Genomic DNA, 16,550 nt, shown 5'->3' with positions numbered 1-16,550 from the left:
GTATGCACTCTCCAGCCATTGCAGTGCCTCTCCCATTGACACATTTTCTATAATATATGTGGAAATCTCGAATGAAGAATACTAACATACAGAGGCTCAGAGTTAAAAGTGGTTCTATGTTGAGAAACTTATTTGATGAGTTGCGAACGATTTCTTGTTAAGAAACTCGTGTTTGTTCTTTGATGGTTTTTTGTTTTATGGTCGTAAGGACTTGGTGGGATTGGTGTAGATAGCGAAGGATTTGATAGGCTTTGGTTTTTTTGTTTTTAGCTTGCTGCATTTTGTTCTCCTCCTTTTGCTTGTATTTTGTGGAATACTCTGCTGCCCAGTGCCTGCTCACCATTATGTGATTTTGAGCATTTTTCATTAGAAATAACTCTTGCTAATATTGGCACAGGAAACTCAAGCCTGTACATATTTGTATTTTTATCTGTATTTCACTGAGTTTGGATTTAAATAATGTACTCCTCCATTGTTTTACGCATCTTGAATCTTGGTCCATATTGTGTGATTTGCATTTTTTGTAATGGTGATGTATTCTAGGATATGACTTATGAGTAAGGACTTCTATATACTACAATATATGCATATAGCTCACAGATCAATTAAAATCAACTAATCGGAGTATGATATATTTTGTATAAAACTATAAATTTATTTGACCCGAATTAATAAAAACTGATCTCCCTAATAAATAATTTAATAGTTTTCATAAATAAAATCCATCCCATTCCCCCCGTACTTCTTAACAAATCAAATCCAAAAAACCATTATGCTATTTTGTTCCTTAACCATTAAGGCCATGTTTGGTTGGCGGGAAAGTAAAGTTGGTAAGGAAAATGATTTCTGGGAAAATGATTCTCGGGAATATGATTTCTAATAACTTTACTTTCCTGTGTTTGGAAAATATCAAGATTTGAAAGTATATATTTGATTTAAACACTAAACTAAAAATATACTTATCATTTTTTATTTATAAAATATAATAATACATATTATTTAATAAATTATTAATTACAAATGATAATAATTATATTATTTTATTTATTATTACGATGGATAGTTTAAATATGGATTATACATCATAATATATAATAATATAATAATAAATAAGATTATTATTATTATTATCATTATATTTACTTAATTTTTAATTGAATAAATTTTATAATTTAAAATTTCACTACAATTTTATTTTTAATTACTAATTTATAAATTAATAATTATTATATTATTATATAATTATAATTATATTTAATTATTTAATAAATTATTATTATTATGATAATAAAAATAAAAATAAATATAAATATTAATAATATAGTTATAATTATGATAATTGGAATTATAGTTATTTATTATCCTGAAATTAAGTATGGTTTATACTTTTAAATTATTTTTAAAACATTGTAATAAATAATAACAATAATGATGATGATGATGATAATAATAATAATAATAAATTGTACTATATTGCATTAAATATGTAAGAATCCTAAAACTGGAAAAAAGAATACCTAAGAAAAGTTAGGATTCAGAATCCTGGAAAATTGTACTAACTTTCTTTGTTTTAGGATTTTGATTACTTTCCCAGTTTGATTAAAAACGGAAACAAACACAGGAATTTAAAATTTAAGGAATCAGATTACTTTCCCAGACAGAATCCTGGCAACCAAACATGGCCTAAATTCTTTCATAATCCAATTGAGCATTATCATTATGTAAAACCAGACTAGATTAGTCCAACATGGGGGGTGTAGCCCTGCGAGAGGTACGGGGACGATACCCCGCATCTCCATTTTATTTTTTCATTTTATTTTCCACGTGGCGGACAAGCAGTCGTCGATATCGCACCTTCAAATCCTTATTCTCATTTTTAAAATTTACTATTTTCCTAAGCTAGCGTGGCAGATAATCATTAGCTGGAAATGAAGTCTCATCCCAATTTATTGCAAAACACACATCCCAATTTATTGCGAATTGATAACACCAATTCAATCATTCAATTTCGCCCTGATAGAGTGAGACTGAGAGACAGAATGGGAAAGACAACAAGGAAACTCGAAGTGGTCTCGCCGGTTCCGGCCGATATCGACATAGCCAACTCCATCGAGCCTCTTCACATCTCCGAGATCGCTCAGGATCTCAATCTCAGCCCGCAACATTACGATTTGTATGGAAAATACAAGGCTAAGGTAATTAATTTTAAGTATATCTTCTCTGTGTGTGTGATCGCGATTGTAATCATCTGCTCTTTTGTAGACATAATCGATAAAAGGTTAATCTAGCTTACACAGAGGTGTTTTGTGTTGTGATTGATTACTGTTAGCTGATGTCTATTTCTGCTCTTCTGTAGCTTTCGCGATGTGCTTGATTCATGGTTGCTTTAGATCTCTTTCGGTGTTTTGGAAACGGTTGAGCTGATTCCAGTTAAATTGTAGGTGCTGCTGTCGGCGCTGGATGAACATGGAGGAAATGGAGACGGTTATTATGTGGTTGTTGGGGGAATCACTCCGACGCCTCTGGGTGAAGGCAAGTCCACTACTACCGTTGGTCTCTGTCAGGCACTCGGAGCTTTTCTCAATAAAAAGGTATCGTTGTCTAACAGTTTACATTTGATTTCTTCTGATTTTAATAGATTCGCTAGCTTGCTTGGTTGTTTTCCACTGTTTCACCTTAGTAGATGATGAAAAGTATGTTGATTCTCGTGTGTTTTAGCTCACATGCTTCAATCACATATAGTGGGATAATACTGGCCCTAAGAGCATCTCCAATAACCGGCGTCACCACCGCGACGCCGATTTTTCGCCCACGCCGGTTTGACGCCGAACCATTGGAACCGGCGTGGGCGAAATCGGCGTCAAAATCGGCGTCGCCATGCCGATTCCCGCGCTGACGCCGGTTCCGACGCCGATTCTCACGGGCGCCATTGTGCGTCCCGGATCGGCGCCAAACCGGCGTCGGATTTAAATTTTTTTTTTTTTTTTCGAAAACACTATATATACGCGCGTTGAACCTCATTTTCATTCGCACCACTTGTTTTAACGAGTACTCTCTCTCTACCTTACTTTCTGTACAAGATCAATAACGAGCAATGGAGAACAACTACGAAGGTACTCCAGTTAATCCCGGGGGATGGTCTCAGACTCCCCCGCCTCCCGGTGTAGGGTCTCAGACGCCCCCGACTCCCGGGGCAGGGTCCCATACTTCCCCGGCTCCTGGGGGAGGTGGTTGGCCTCCGATGAGCGGGTACTACAACATGTACCCGTGGCAGCATATGATTCCGGGGTGGGCACCCGGCATGCAGCCCCCTATGCAGATGATGCCGGGGTGGGCACCCGGCATGCAGCCACCGGCGCAACAGATGATTCCTCCGGCGCAGGGGACGCACGGGGGGGACAACGCCTATCGGCCGACTTTTGATTTTTCCACCAGTTCTTCGCATACATCGACCCCAACGGATGCACAGTATACGGAGACCTTCTCCTTAGCGGACTTGGGTTTTGATATTAACGAGGTTTCGGAAACTCTCATTCAAAGCCAGGGAGTAGGGCGAGGTAAGAAGAAGGGCAAGGCGAAGAAGGTCGGCGAGTCGTCGCAGCCCCAAGCCGAAATCCAAGGCCGGAGGAAGTGGACAGACGCGGAGAACGTTGCGGTTGCCAAGGCGTGGGTGAGTGTCTGCGACGATCCTCTGGTTTCGAACAACCAGAGGATCGTCAACTTGTGGGCCAAGATAGCCGCAGCCTACAGGGCATTTTGCCCTGAAGGGAGACCGTGCACCGGGGAGGAGGTCCGGAAGTGCTGGGACCGAATCAGGGCTGGCGTCTCTCGATTTTCGGGTTTGTACGCCAACGCCCTCCGCATGCAGACCAGTGGCCAAACAGAGGAAGACTGCAGGAGGATTGCGGAGAGAGCCTACCCCGATCCGGATAAGAAGTACTATGAGTTCACCTACTGGAACTGCTACGTTGTGCTCAACGAGTCGGAGAAATTCCGGGCAGGCGTCGACGCTGGCTGGCCGAAGAGGCAGAGACTGAACTATACCGGAGATTATAGCGGCAGCAGCGGTGGTTCGTCAGACCTCCCTGAGACGGCCCAGGAGGTCCCGACTCCTCGGTCGTTCGGTCGCCGACCTCGCCCGGTTGGGCAAAGGCGGGCCCAGCAGGTTGCGAGGGGGGCACCCCGAGTTCCCAGGACGTCCATTCGGCATCCCCCTCGGCAGGTCTACCGAGGAGCTCAAATTCTTCGCGCGCCAACAAACGCGCGCTCAAATGGTGAAGACCTTAGCAGACTTCCAAGCGGCGGTGGACCCCGAGGTGAAGGATTTTCTTCGTGTATTGCTCCAGAGCCAGCGTGAAGAATTGGAGGCGGTGAGGAGGGACACCGGCGGGAATAGCCGCGGCGTAGGTGGCGACGGAGGCGGCGGCGACGACGGTGAAGAAGCGCTGGGCGACGACGGAGACGAGGACGGCGGCGATGAGTGATTTTGTTTTACTTTTTTAAATTAATGTACTTTTTAATTTTTGTACTTTTTTTATATTATTGTACCTTTTTTTAAAAATAATGTATTTTTTAAATTTTAATATTATTATTCGAATTTTCCGTATTTGTCTCGTAAATTAAATTCCGTATGTTGATACAAGTGTAAATTAAATTATATAATTGTTATTAGTGATGTGGAAAGGTAGTGTGAAGGCTATGTGAGGGCTATTTGATGTCCAGTTGATGTGGCAAGCTGATGTGGCAGGAGAATTGTAGTGCTGGTGATGTGGCAGTGTGAAGGCTATTTGATGGCTATTTGACGTCCAGTACTATTGGAGATGCTCTAAAATGATTTGCCGTTTGACATAATTACCATTTGCAATCAATCTAATGTGAAGTAATTTAGTTAACATCAAATGTAAAGAGTTTTTGCTTGCTTATTTGTTATGTTTGGATTTGTAGGTGGTCACATGCCTACGTCAGCCCTCACAAGGACCAACATTTGGGATCAAAGGGGGTGCAGCGGGTGGAGGCTATAGCCAAGTGATTCCGATGGATGAATTCAATCTTCATATGACAGGGGACATCCATGCAATAACGGCTTCAAATAACCTTCTTGCTGCTGCCATTGATACTAGAATATTCCATGAATCGTCTCAATCTGATAAAGCTCTTTTTAACCGCTTATGTCCACCAAATAAAGAGGGGAAACGGAGCTTCAACGATATCATGCTTAGGCGGTTGAAAAAGCTAGGTATCTCAAAGTCTGTGCCTGAAGAGCTTACTCAAGAAGAAGTTAAAAAGTTTGCCAGGCTTGATATAGATCCTGAATCCATTACATGGCGAAGAGTTATGGATGTGAATGACCGTTTCTTGAGGAAAATTACTGTTGGTCAGGGCCCTGAAGAGAAAGGTATGGTAAGAGAGACAGGGTTTGACATCTCAGTTGCTAGTGAAATTATGGCAGTCTTGGCTCTCACAACTTCCCTATCTGATATGAGGGAGAGGCTTGGTAAAATGGTAATTGGGAATAGCAAAGCTGGTGATCCCATCACTGCCGATGACCTTGGACTTGGAGGTGCTCTGACTGTGTTAATGAAAGATGCCATCAATCCTACACTTATGCAGACTCTGGAGGGTACCCCTGTTCTGGTTCATGCAGGTCCCTTTGCAAATATCGCTCATGGAAACTCATCGATTGTTGCAGATAAAATTGCCCTTAAGCTTGTGGGGCCAGGCGGGTTTGTGGTTACAGAAGCAGGGTTTGGTGCTGATATAGGGACTGAAAAATTTATGAATATAAAGTGTAGGTACAGTGGTTTAAAGCCTCATTGTGCAATTATCGTGGCAACCATTAGGGCCCTCAAAATGCATGGTGGAGGGCCTGCAGTGGTTGCTGGAAAGCCACTTGACCGTGCTTATGTGACCGAGAATGTGGCTCTTGTTGAAGCTGGCTGCGTTAATTTAGCACGACACATTTCAAACACAAAAGCTTATGGGGTTAATGTGGTGGTGGCTTTGAACAAGTTTTCAACTGACTCGGAGGCTGAACTCAATGCAGTCAGGAGTATGGCATTATCCGCTGGTGCTTTTGATGCAGTAATTTGTACACATCATGCCCATGGAGGGAAAGGAGCGGTTAGTTCTCTCTCTACCTTATGATTGTATATTCAGATATGCTTCTTGCTTGGATCGTCATTTGACATAAGTGAATAAAACATTTGGCATTTGTAATTTCAGGTTGACCTTGGAATTGCAGTTCAGAAAGCCTGCGAGAATGTTACACAACCTTTAAAATTCTTGTATCCTCTGGATGCGAGTATCAAGGAGAAAATAGAGGCGATAGCAAAGTCATATGGAGCTAGTGGTGTAGAGTACTCGGAGCAGGTATCGAATCAATATAGCTTTATAAATCTTTTTCCATGTTCTATGCTCTTTGCTTATGTTTATCTAAGACATGATTGAAATATAAATGTTTCCTTAGGAGAAATAATCAGAAACTAGAAGAAAATCACGAATACTTAGAAATGACTGATAGCCTTATTAGTGATGGGAAGTTTCTAGGGTTCTGCATGATGTGCAATTGGGGTAGAAAACCTTCATATCATCCTCAAATTTTTATTTCAACACCAATGTTAGGTTCACCAGGAATAAATTTTGGGAACCACATGAGACCATATCAGTTGAATAATATTGAATGGAAAATTTGATGAGTCGGGATTTGGACTACATAAGCACAATGGAGTTGCAAATGATCTGTTTTAGACTTTAATGAGGATAAATGTAGAGAGATTTCATTATAAGTGTAGCAATTGATTATAGTTTAATTTGGTCATTGAGAAACAAGGAGTAGACAGAAGCTTAGTTTTTGTTTATTGTTTTGGATAAAATAGGCAGAGAAACAGATTGAGATGTATAGCAAACAAGGATTCAGTGGATTGCCAATCTGCATGGCGAAGACCCAATATTCATTCTCAGACAATGCTTCAGCAAAGGGAGCGCCTAGCGGGTTCGTTCTACCAATCAGAGATGTGAGAGGAAGCATTGGAGCAGGCTTCATCTATCCTTTAGTCGGAACAATGAGTACAATGCCTGGCTTACCAACCAGGCCTTGCTTTTACGATATAGATCTTGATACCACTACGGGAAGAGTAATCGGTCTATCTTGATTTTCATTTTCCAATATAAGAAGGTAAAGTTGAATCTGCAGATCTTCTTGTTTGATCATGCGGTGATTGTGATTCGTGAACTCTTTTCTTGCCTTTGCTTTGGTGATTCCTTGTAGCTGTTTGGCTTTGCAGATTGCATCATCAACTTGTTCAATTGTGGAGTATCAAGTTACCGTACTTGTTATTTTTCCCTTGAAAGTCGTGATTGTTATTACTCAGCTTGAGGCATCTTCAACCATGTTTTAGGGCTGCAGTCCAAACACTCGCAAACTCGAGCTCGGGTCGTCCACATTTTATAGTGCTCGAGCTCATGTGCTGGGGAACTTGAGATGTCAATGTGTTTCAAAGTATAGAAGTGATTGATAAAAATTAAGTCCGGTATTTTAATCTCGCCCCACGCTCGCCCTCGTGTGAAAAAAATGTTTAGTAAAACATCCTGCAATGAAGGAAATTTCCCATTTCTCTCGCACCCATCGCAACCACCTCCTTTTCCTCACTCCGCCCATCGTGACCGCCTCCTTTGCCTCACGCACCACCACCTTGCACTGCGGTAGTGCTAGGCCACTGGGGTTTATTGCGCTAGTCTCCCAAAAGGGATTGATTCAGAAATGTTATACTGAAGATGATTTTTCTTAAATTATAATCAAAAGTACAAAAACTTGATCATAAAATGATTTTTATAGTCCAAACTTAAAATTACACAAAAATATGAAAAAATCTAGATAAATAATGGAAAAAAAAGTTTTCTAGTTGATGTGGGTTGGAAATAATATAGCTTTTACGTATGCAAACTCTTACTATTATAAAAGAACTAAAAACTAGAAACGTATTCTCTCGCCGCAAAATGAAATACATCTCGACTAGTGCTTACGGATTGGTGCACATTAAGATGTATAGAGCTAGAGAAAAGAGAAAATTCTTTAGTTGGTGTCTTTCTCATCTTTCAAAACTACCAATTTATAGGATATGAGAGACCACATGAAAGGTCTTGGCATTAAGGCACCTCATAAAACATGTGGATATACTTTAGATGAAAGGCCATAAGCATCGGATGTGAAAAGCTAAAAGTTTGTCCTCGCCATTTCTCATGCTTTCAACGACGAGACCTTATAATTGAAGTGATATTTGTTATAAAAATCATAACACTGTGGCTGAAACTTAGTATTTTTCATAAACTTTAACATAGTAGTAGTAGTATTAAAAATCATAGATTTTATGATTGATGTCAATTTTTCATGACGGATCATTCTCCAAACTCGTCAAAATTACTAGGCGTATCTTGTTATATTAAGCTCAACTTATTCAATATCGAATTTAAGAATTAGAACATCGAGATGACACCGTTTCATGTATAATTCAATTTTCAAACTAAGCTACATATACTTAACAGTGGGCGACATAAGATCAAATCTGTGGAAAAAAAGATCTATTTGGGCCAGGTTAAGAAAATTACACACTTTCAAAAATTTATAATATTTATAATTAATTTAAAGTTTATGACAAATATTAGAATTCAAGCAAAATTTACAATTTTTAAAGATAAATTTTAAAGGCTACGAAAAATAACATAATTCAAACAATATTTATGATTTTTAAGATCAATATATCTTTTTTTTTGTAATTACCGAGGGTATCACTGGCGAGCCCATTGACTATTCCCCGCGCTGATTTTTAGGCACCTCAAAGGGTGAGACAGCTAGCCCAGGGATTTAAAGCTGATCCATACTTAGCAGGGATCAATCCCCTGACCATTTGGTTAAGATCAATATATCTTAATTGAATTGAATTTTTAAAGTGGCGGTGAGTTTTCAACAATCGCACTAAAAATTACTCCCTCCGTCCCACAAAAATATGCATTCTTTCATTTTTAGTTCGTCCCACAAGAATATGCAATTTCTAGTTTTGGAAAGTCTTTTCTATCTATTGAGGTGGAACTTATTCTCCATTAACAATACTTTAATTACTTTTTCTCTCGTGCCGTCCTCAAAGTGCATATTCTTGAGGACGGAGGGAGTATTTGGGATTAAATTTAATTATTTGAACTCTAGTCTACACACAACTCATGAACTTTGCATGTTGCATGTTTATCATTATAGGTAAAAGTGTTACTATGAGAAATCTCTATAATTTGATGTATTTATATTTCATATTTATATTTGAGATGCTTTGTTTCTCAACCCATTAAAAGTATTTTCATATATTTCCACATTTCAAAATCTTATATCGTTCATCCTCATTAAATATTTTCACTTTTCCATAACTATTAGAATATTAATGAAAAAGTAGGATTTATATATTTACTGATTTTTTCTAATCATTTAAAACGTCAAATAATTTATTAAAGTTTGTGTCAATCAAGATATTTATTGGGCATAGAGTATTCAACATCATACATACTCTAATGCAAAATAAAATAAATCAAATGACATACTTGTATTTTTGTTTGTATTTATGCATTTTTAAAAATAATTTATATTCATCATATATATTTTGCACATTATTTTTTTTCGTTTTATCGAGTAAATAATACTCCTACTATATGCCACTGTATTATTGGTCATATACTCCATATAGATATTGTCATAATTTTTTCCTGATACCATAACCCTACTACATTTCGCACGGGTGTTCAGATCCGCCGCCGCCGCCCGTCGATTTCATTGCCGCTGCTGCGGCCTCCGACGCGAGAGTCACCTCCACATTCAGCCTGTAAGTATGAATCGTATAAATCTGCAAGGCGTTTCTTACATCGACTTTGTTTTCTCGCTGTGAAAATCTGCAATTTGTTCTACTGAGCCATAAATTTGAAGAATTTGATGTTTCTCGTTCCGATAGTCCATAAACACGCTATTTACCTCAAATCAAAGCGATATCCTTGTTTTAAGAGAGGAGAAGCTGTATAAGTAACAGTATATTTGTAATTAAAGGGTGAAAATCTGCTGCAATCAGCGTTTTGTTTTTGTTCCTTTTGGATTGGCTATTGTGGTGACCACTATGTTCTTCTGATTAACATCGGTACGGCGACAAAAATGATTCATTTGTTGACTTAATTCCAATTTTGCAGAGTACCAACAGTTGGATTGTCTTCCAATATGGCTACTTTTGCCAGACCTGAGAATGCCTTAAAGCGTGCTGAAGGTAAGAAGCTGTCACAGTTATTGTTATCCTGCAAATAAAAATCAGTGTGCATCTTGTTGTTTTGCCAATTTTTATTGTCATTTTACCCAGACATTGACATATATGTTAGTATGTTGGGAACTTGGGATTAACCTTTTTTAATTTCTTAATAATTGAAGTATTGGAAATCAACCAGTAGTAATTCTTACTGTGTGTGAGGTGTGAAGGGTTGGAGGGAATTTCTTCTAAAATTGATCTGTTATATTTTTGTTGTATACCTTTGAAGTCCAATACCCAGAGAAGAAACTAAGGGGATAATTTTTTTTAAATAGAGCTGTAGATGGTATTTTTTTTCTCAGCTGTTATTGACATGTAAATTTGCTGATGCAGAGTTGATCAATGTTGGACAAAAGCAAGAAGCACTTGAGGCTCTTCATAGTTTTATTACCTCGAGGAGGTATAGAGCCTGGACAAGAACTCATGAAAAAATAATGTTCAAGTATGTGGAGCTGTGTGTTGACATGAGGAGGGGAAGACATGCCAAGGATGGCCTTATCCAATACCGTGGTATCTGCCAACAGGTCAACATATCTTCACTGGAGGAAGTGATAAAGCATTTCATGCAGTTGTCCACCGAGAAAGCTGAGCTTGCACGCAGCCAAGCACAGGCCTTGGAAGAGGCTTTAGATGTTGATGATTTAGAAGCAGATAAAAGGCCCGAGGATCTGCTTCTGAGCTATGTTAGTGGCGAAAAAGGGAAGGACAGATCAGACAGGGAGCTTGTCACTCCATGGTTTAAGTTCTTGTGGGAGACGTATAGAAGTGTTCTTGAAATTCTGCGCAACAACTCAAGATTGGAAGCCCTGTATGCTGTAAGTTTCTTCATTATAGTTATAGTTTACATTCATTTTGTAGTACTATTTATATTCAGTTTGGTTCATGATGTTCTTCATGTGTATATTCATGATCCTGCCTTTACCTTATTTTATTCATATATAAGTGTTTTCTTAACATTGTTTTTAATGGGATGTATAAAAAATTTCATGTTCTTATTTGATGAGCCATACCATGTTCTTATTTGTTGGTCATTTTTTTATTTGGCAGTCTGTGTTGGCATGATATTCATCAATCTTCTAATTTTGAATATTCAGATGACTGCACATCGTGCCTTCCAATTTTGCAAACAATACAAACGGACTACCGAGTTTCGGAGATTATGTGAAATAATCAGGAATCACCTTGCAAACCTCAACAAATACAGGGACCAGAGAGATAGACCTGACCTTACTCTTCCTGAGAGTTTGCAGTTGTATCTGGACACCAGATTTGAGCAACTGAAAGTTGCAACTGAGCTCGAGCTTTGGCAGGTTAGTAAGTTATCTATTCTTATTCCCATAAATGCACTTAGGTATTGCTAATAACTTACTTGTGCAATCCTTATAATTTTCTCTAAGTTCATTCTTTACTTCTGATTTGCAGGAAGCCTTTCGTTCTATTGAGGACATATTTGGATTGATGTGCATGGTTAAAAAAACGCCTAAATCTTCGTTGATGGTTGTATACTATTCTAAGCTTTCAGAAATCTTCTGGATGTCATCCAATCATCTTTATCATGCTTATGCATGGCTTAAGCTTTTCTCACTCCAGAAAAGCTTTAACAAGAACCTTAATCACAAGGACCTGCAGATGATAGCTTCATCTGCTGTCCTAGCTGCACTCTCAGTAACCCCTTATGATCGTTCGTATGGAGCATCTCATTTGGAGCTTGGAAATGAGAAAGAACGAAATTTCAGAGTGGCAAACCTTATTGCATTTGATGTTGAGTCAAAACCAGAGAACAGAGAAGTGGTAATAGTTGTCCTGGCTATATCTTTTGCTTTGTGATACTCTATTTTTTTAATTTGTCGATTATGTAACTATCTGTTTATTCCTTTTCAGCTTTGCCGGTCCTCACTGCTCTTGGATTTGGTAAGCTACAATCTTTATCATTTTAAATCATTGCTTAGGCCTACTGTTTTGAAGTATAGATCCTACAATACACCTTAGTGGTTAAAAAATTGATTGCGTAGATTTACATTTTTATACCTTTTTTTGGCATTTCAGTCATTCTTAAGTCTCTTGGACATTTCAGGTGGCCAAAGGTGTTATGAACTGTGTAGCTCAGGAAGTGAAGGATCTTTACCATATTTTGGAACATGAATTTCTCCCTTTACACCTTGCACTGCAAGTACAGCCCCTGCTAACAAAAATATCAAAAATTGGAGGCAAACTTGCTTCTGCTTCCTCAGTTCCAGAAGTACATCTGTCTCAGTATGTTCCTTCTCTGGAGAAGCTTGCTGCTCTTCGGTTACTTCAGCGGGTATGTATTGCCATGTCATGCGACTTCCTGTGGAACACTTTTGGTATCTTACATTATAATTGTGTTTTTTTGTTCTTTATATATCCAGGTCTCACAGGTGTATCAGACTATAACCATTGAAAACCTATCAAATATAATTCCTTTTTTTGATTTTCCGATGGTGGAGAAGATCTCTGTTGATGCAGTGAAAAATAATTTCTTATCAATGAAAGTGAATTACAGGAAGGGTGCAATTTTCTTTGGTAGCAAGGTAACCATCTAACCTTTTTTTATCTTTCTGAGTTTCTTAGCATGGCCAATTGAGCATACTATTATCACCCTGATGCTACAGTTCACATTTTTGTTGCTGTGAAACTGAATGCTCCTTCCCAGTTTTTAATTTCCCCTTACATCTTGGAATGGCCAATATCCTTCCTCACCATCCTCTCAGTAGCCAGGTCCACTAGGGGCCAAACCTTTGCAAGATAATGAAATTCCTTTTTTGCCAACTTCCTGTTGCCTACAACAAATTTAGTGCCTACTGCCTAGTGTATATACCCTCCGGGCATATACTTCAGCATTTAAAGTTTTTTGAACTTCTGTTTTGAAATTCCTGTGTGTTTCCTTCATAGACTCCATTGAATGCTGTAAATGAATCTTTTCTCTTCAGAGTCTCGAGTCAGAAGGTTTACAAGATCACCTCTCCACTCTTGCTGAATCCCTTAGCAAGTCAAGGGTCATGATATACCCTCCTGGGAAGGGAACACCTAAATTGGGGGAATCGCTTTCAGATTTAGTAGAAGTAGTTGAAAAAGAACACAAACGCCTGCTTGCACGCAAGTCAATAATTGAAAAGCGCAAAGAAGAGCAAGAGAGGCAGCTGTTAGAAATGGTATGTCATTGACTTATTGGGATGGATTTGTGTGGGTGAGTTAGTTATTTGATTTCTAATTCAGTATCATTGACTTTTATATTCATAGGAACGAGAGGAGGAGGCAAAGAAGCTGAAATTACAGAAGATAACTGAAGAGGCAGAGCAGAAAAGGCTTGCCATAGAATTTGAGCAAATGAAGAATCAAAGAATTCGCCGGGAAATAGAAGAACGTGAGCTTGAGGAAGCCCAAGCATTACTGCAGGAAGCTGAAAAGCGGGGAAAGAAGAAAGGAAAGAAAACAGTCTTAGAGGGGGTGAGTGAATTGATTCCTTTTGATAGATCTCTTTGATGTTTTACTGACCTTAATTTTTCTAATTAACGAATTTTATATGAATTCAGGAAAAGTTAACCAAGCAGTCTTTGATGGACCTAGCCGTTAGTGAGCAGCTCAGGGAGAAGCAAGAGATGGAGAAAAGGCTACAGAAGCTTGGAAAAACGATGGATTATTTGGAGAGAGCAAAAAGGGAAGAGGCTGCCCCAGTTATTGAAGCTACATTTCAGAAGCGCTTAGAAGATGAGAAGGTTCATCATGAGCTTGAGCATCAGGTCTGAATTTGTCATCTTCGTTGGTGGAAACTTCATCTATTAGTGCTCCTTTTCACAGGAGATTCTATGCACTGTGATATGATAATAATGATTTTTGTACTTATAATTGAATTTGCATAAAATTTACTCCATTAATTGTTTTCCCCTTATCTTGATACAGCGAGAGGTTGATTTAAGTAGGCAACGCCATGCTGGAGACCTAGAAGAGAAAAGAAGGCTGAGCAGGATCTTGGAGAACAAGGTTTTTTTGGAGCATTCTGTATATTCTGTAGCAAGCGATTGGCCATGTGAAAATCTTGTTTAGTTTCTATGTTGTATATATAATTGGCATATTTTCTTGGTCTTGTGCAGAATGTTTTCCAAGAACGTGTGGTAAATTGTAGGAAAGCTGAACGCGACAGACTTAGGAAGGAAAGAGAAGAGACGATCAGCAACATTATCCAGTCACGTAAACAGGAAAGGGAAGCTAAGAGGAAAATCATATATTTCCTACAGACTGAAGAGGAGAGGCAAAGAAAAGCCCGTGAAGAGGAGGAGGCTCGGAAGCTTGAAGGTAATTTTCTATTAAAATCTGAAACTGATTTTTAGATCATAGTAGCTCTTGTTTCTAGGTCTAGCCACCCTCCATGGCACGACCCGCTTTGTCATATTGTCTATTAATTTTGTTGTGCTTGAAACTAGGTTCCTTCACTTGAGTTGGTTTTGATACGTTACTTGTCTTTCAATCACTGGATATTGCAGAGATGGAGAGACGAAAGAAAGAGGAAGCTGAGCGAAAGGCCAAGCTGGATGAAATTGCTGAGAAGCAGAGGCAAAGAGAGAGGGAGCTGGAAGAGAAAGAAAGGCAGCGGAGGGAAGAGCTCTTTGGCAGATCAGTTGCTCCTGTGCTGCCCAAGGCCGATCTTTCTACTCCACGCCCAGCCGATGCACCACCTACTGCTGGCCCAGCTGCAGCCGCAGCCGCACCTGCGCCTGGACCTGCCAAGTTTGTCCCGAGGTTCAGAAGAGCAGGTGCTGAGGCGGCTGCCCAAGCCCCACCTCCAGCAGCTGACAAATGGTCCAGTGGCAGCCGGGCGGAACCTCCAGCTGGTGACAGGTGGCGGGATGATCGCAAGCCTGCTGCTGCTGCTGGTACGAAGAGTTGGATGTCTTCTAGGGAGGAAAGAAGACGTTGATGCGCTGCTTGTCTCAAGACTTGGGTGCTCAGTTTTAAAACCATGGTTTTTAAGGATGCGAGGGTCTTTGGAAGAGACTTGGTGTAATTTTGTTGGCCAAAAGGTTGCTTAGACTTATGAGTTTGAGTCTGTTTTTGCATATACACCTATGGATGAGTTTATTTGTTTTCAATTGCCTAACTATACTCGCATAAACGCAATCGGTGCCTATGCTACTATTATTTGTATTCCCTTCGTACTTTAATATTCTCATTCTCATTCTCATTTTAGTTCGTCTAATAATGTTTTAGAAATTTTATTCTTGTTACAGACACTACTAATGATAGGTAATGATGTGTGGATTCAACTATATCAATACTATACTATTTAATTATTTTTTCCCATTCTCGATTTTATTTTATCAATTTCGTGTTAAAATTCTTATCAATCTTGAAGTGTTTATTTAAGAAGGATAGTTGAAGTTGAGGAAAATAGTACTTATTAGCATGCAGAACTTTGGAATTAAGATTGATAATTGAGATGTTTATGACTGACTATCAGAGGATTATTGAAGACACATTAACATGAAGTACTCCTATTCAAATGGGGATTAGAAACCAAACCTATCCTCAAGTAGATAGATGGAGCGATTTAGATGATATCGAACGTGGATTCAATTTTTATTATTCAGAATCCTCTTTTATTTGAGAATCCATACATCTCAAGCACATGTTTAGGTTTGACTTGAATGGAAAAAGAAAATGGATTTAGGTTTAACAACGCATCTTCGCATACCAAGAACTACGATATCACCCCCGAGGTGAAGGGATTGTAGCATTCGGCCCATTTTTTAATGCTTTACCCAGATGCCCGGAATATGTATGCTGGGAGAGCAAATTAAAGCTTGTATGGGCTTCAATTCCACCGTAAAATTATTCATATAAAGTACTCCATGTACTATCATAGACTACAATAATTTCCATTAGTTCTCGCCTATCAGCAATTCAAAACTGCTAACTTTTTTTTTTATTTATAAAAATACTAACAAAAGAAACTGGTTTTGAAGGCCTTAACACACATTAAGCTAGCCTTTAATAATTATTCCCATGAAGAAATTCACTATTAATTCCATTAGCTAAATATTCATATCAAGTAGTAAAGTAATAGTAGCAATCATACTGTAGTTTATACTAACAGTTTAAAACAAACAAAGAAGAATTATTATTTCCAGAGCCACACTAACTATAGCCCACACTGTAATGTCTACTTTATCCCTCGACGCGCAGCAGCCAACGCAGCAGCCAACGCTA

General features: G+C 38.8%; 2 protein-coding genes across 3 annotated transcripts; both read left to right on the top strand.

Moving 5' to 3' along the window:
• Positions 1–1,969: 1,969 nt before the first annotated feature.
• LOC121809862 (formate--tetrahydrofolate ligase-like) lies at positions 1,970–7,369 on the top strand. 2 transcript variants are annotated; one of them, XM_042210690.1, is made up of 6 exons: positions 1,970–2,195; positions 2,442–2,591; positions 4,945–6,120; positions 6,223–6,369; positions 6,876–7,174; positions 7,284–7,369. In XM_042210690.1, exons 1-5 carry the CDS (start codon positions 2,040–2,042, stop codon positions 7,149–7,151), a joined length of 1,905 nt encoding a protein of 634 aa, XP_042066624.1. In that variant the 5' UTR covers positions 1,970–2,039; the 3' UTR covers positions 7,152–7,174; positions 7,284–7,369. The 2 variants fall into 2 exon arrangements, with proteins under 2 accessions (XP_042066624.1, XP_042066623.1); XM_042210689.1 differs by having other exon boundaries at positions 6,876–7,369.
• A 2,340-nt stretch (positions 7,370–9,709) lies between these two features.
• LOC121808469 (eukaryotic translation initiation factor 3 subunit A-like) lies at positions 9,710–15,525 on the top strand. The gene is made up of 14 exons (XM_042208981.1): positions 9,710–9,860; positions 10,216–10,289; positions 10,659–11,140; positions 11,420–11,635; positions 11,748–12,116; positions 12,207–12,236; positions 12,400–12,627; positions 12,716–12,877; positions 13,277–13,498; positions 13,587–13,793; positions 13,880–14,086; positions 14,247–14,327; positions 14,438–14,639; positions 14,828–15,525. The coding sequence occupies exons 2-14, from the start codon at positions 10,244–10,246 to the stop codon at positions 15,259–15,261; spliced, it is 2,886 nt and encodes a 961-aa protein (XP_042064915.1). The 5' UTR covers positions 9,710–9,860; positions 10,216–10,243; the 3' UTR covers positions 15,262–15,525.
• Positions 15,526–16,550: the final 1,025 nt, after the last annotated feature.

Source organism: Salvia splendens, chromosome 6 (genome assembly GCF_004379255.2).
Source record: "Salvia splendens isolate huo1 chromosome 6, SspV2, whole genome shotgun sequence".
In the NCBI taxonomy this organism is placed as follows: Eukaryota; Viridiplantae; Streptophyta; class Magnoliopsida; order Lamiales; family Lamiaceae; genus Salvia; species Salvia splendens.
The sequence above is the reverse complement of the archived record's forward strand: the minus strand, read 5'-3'. Positions and strand labels throughout refer to the sequence as shown.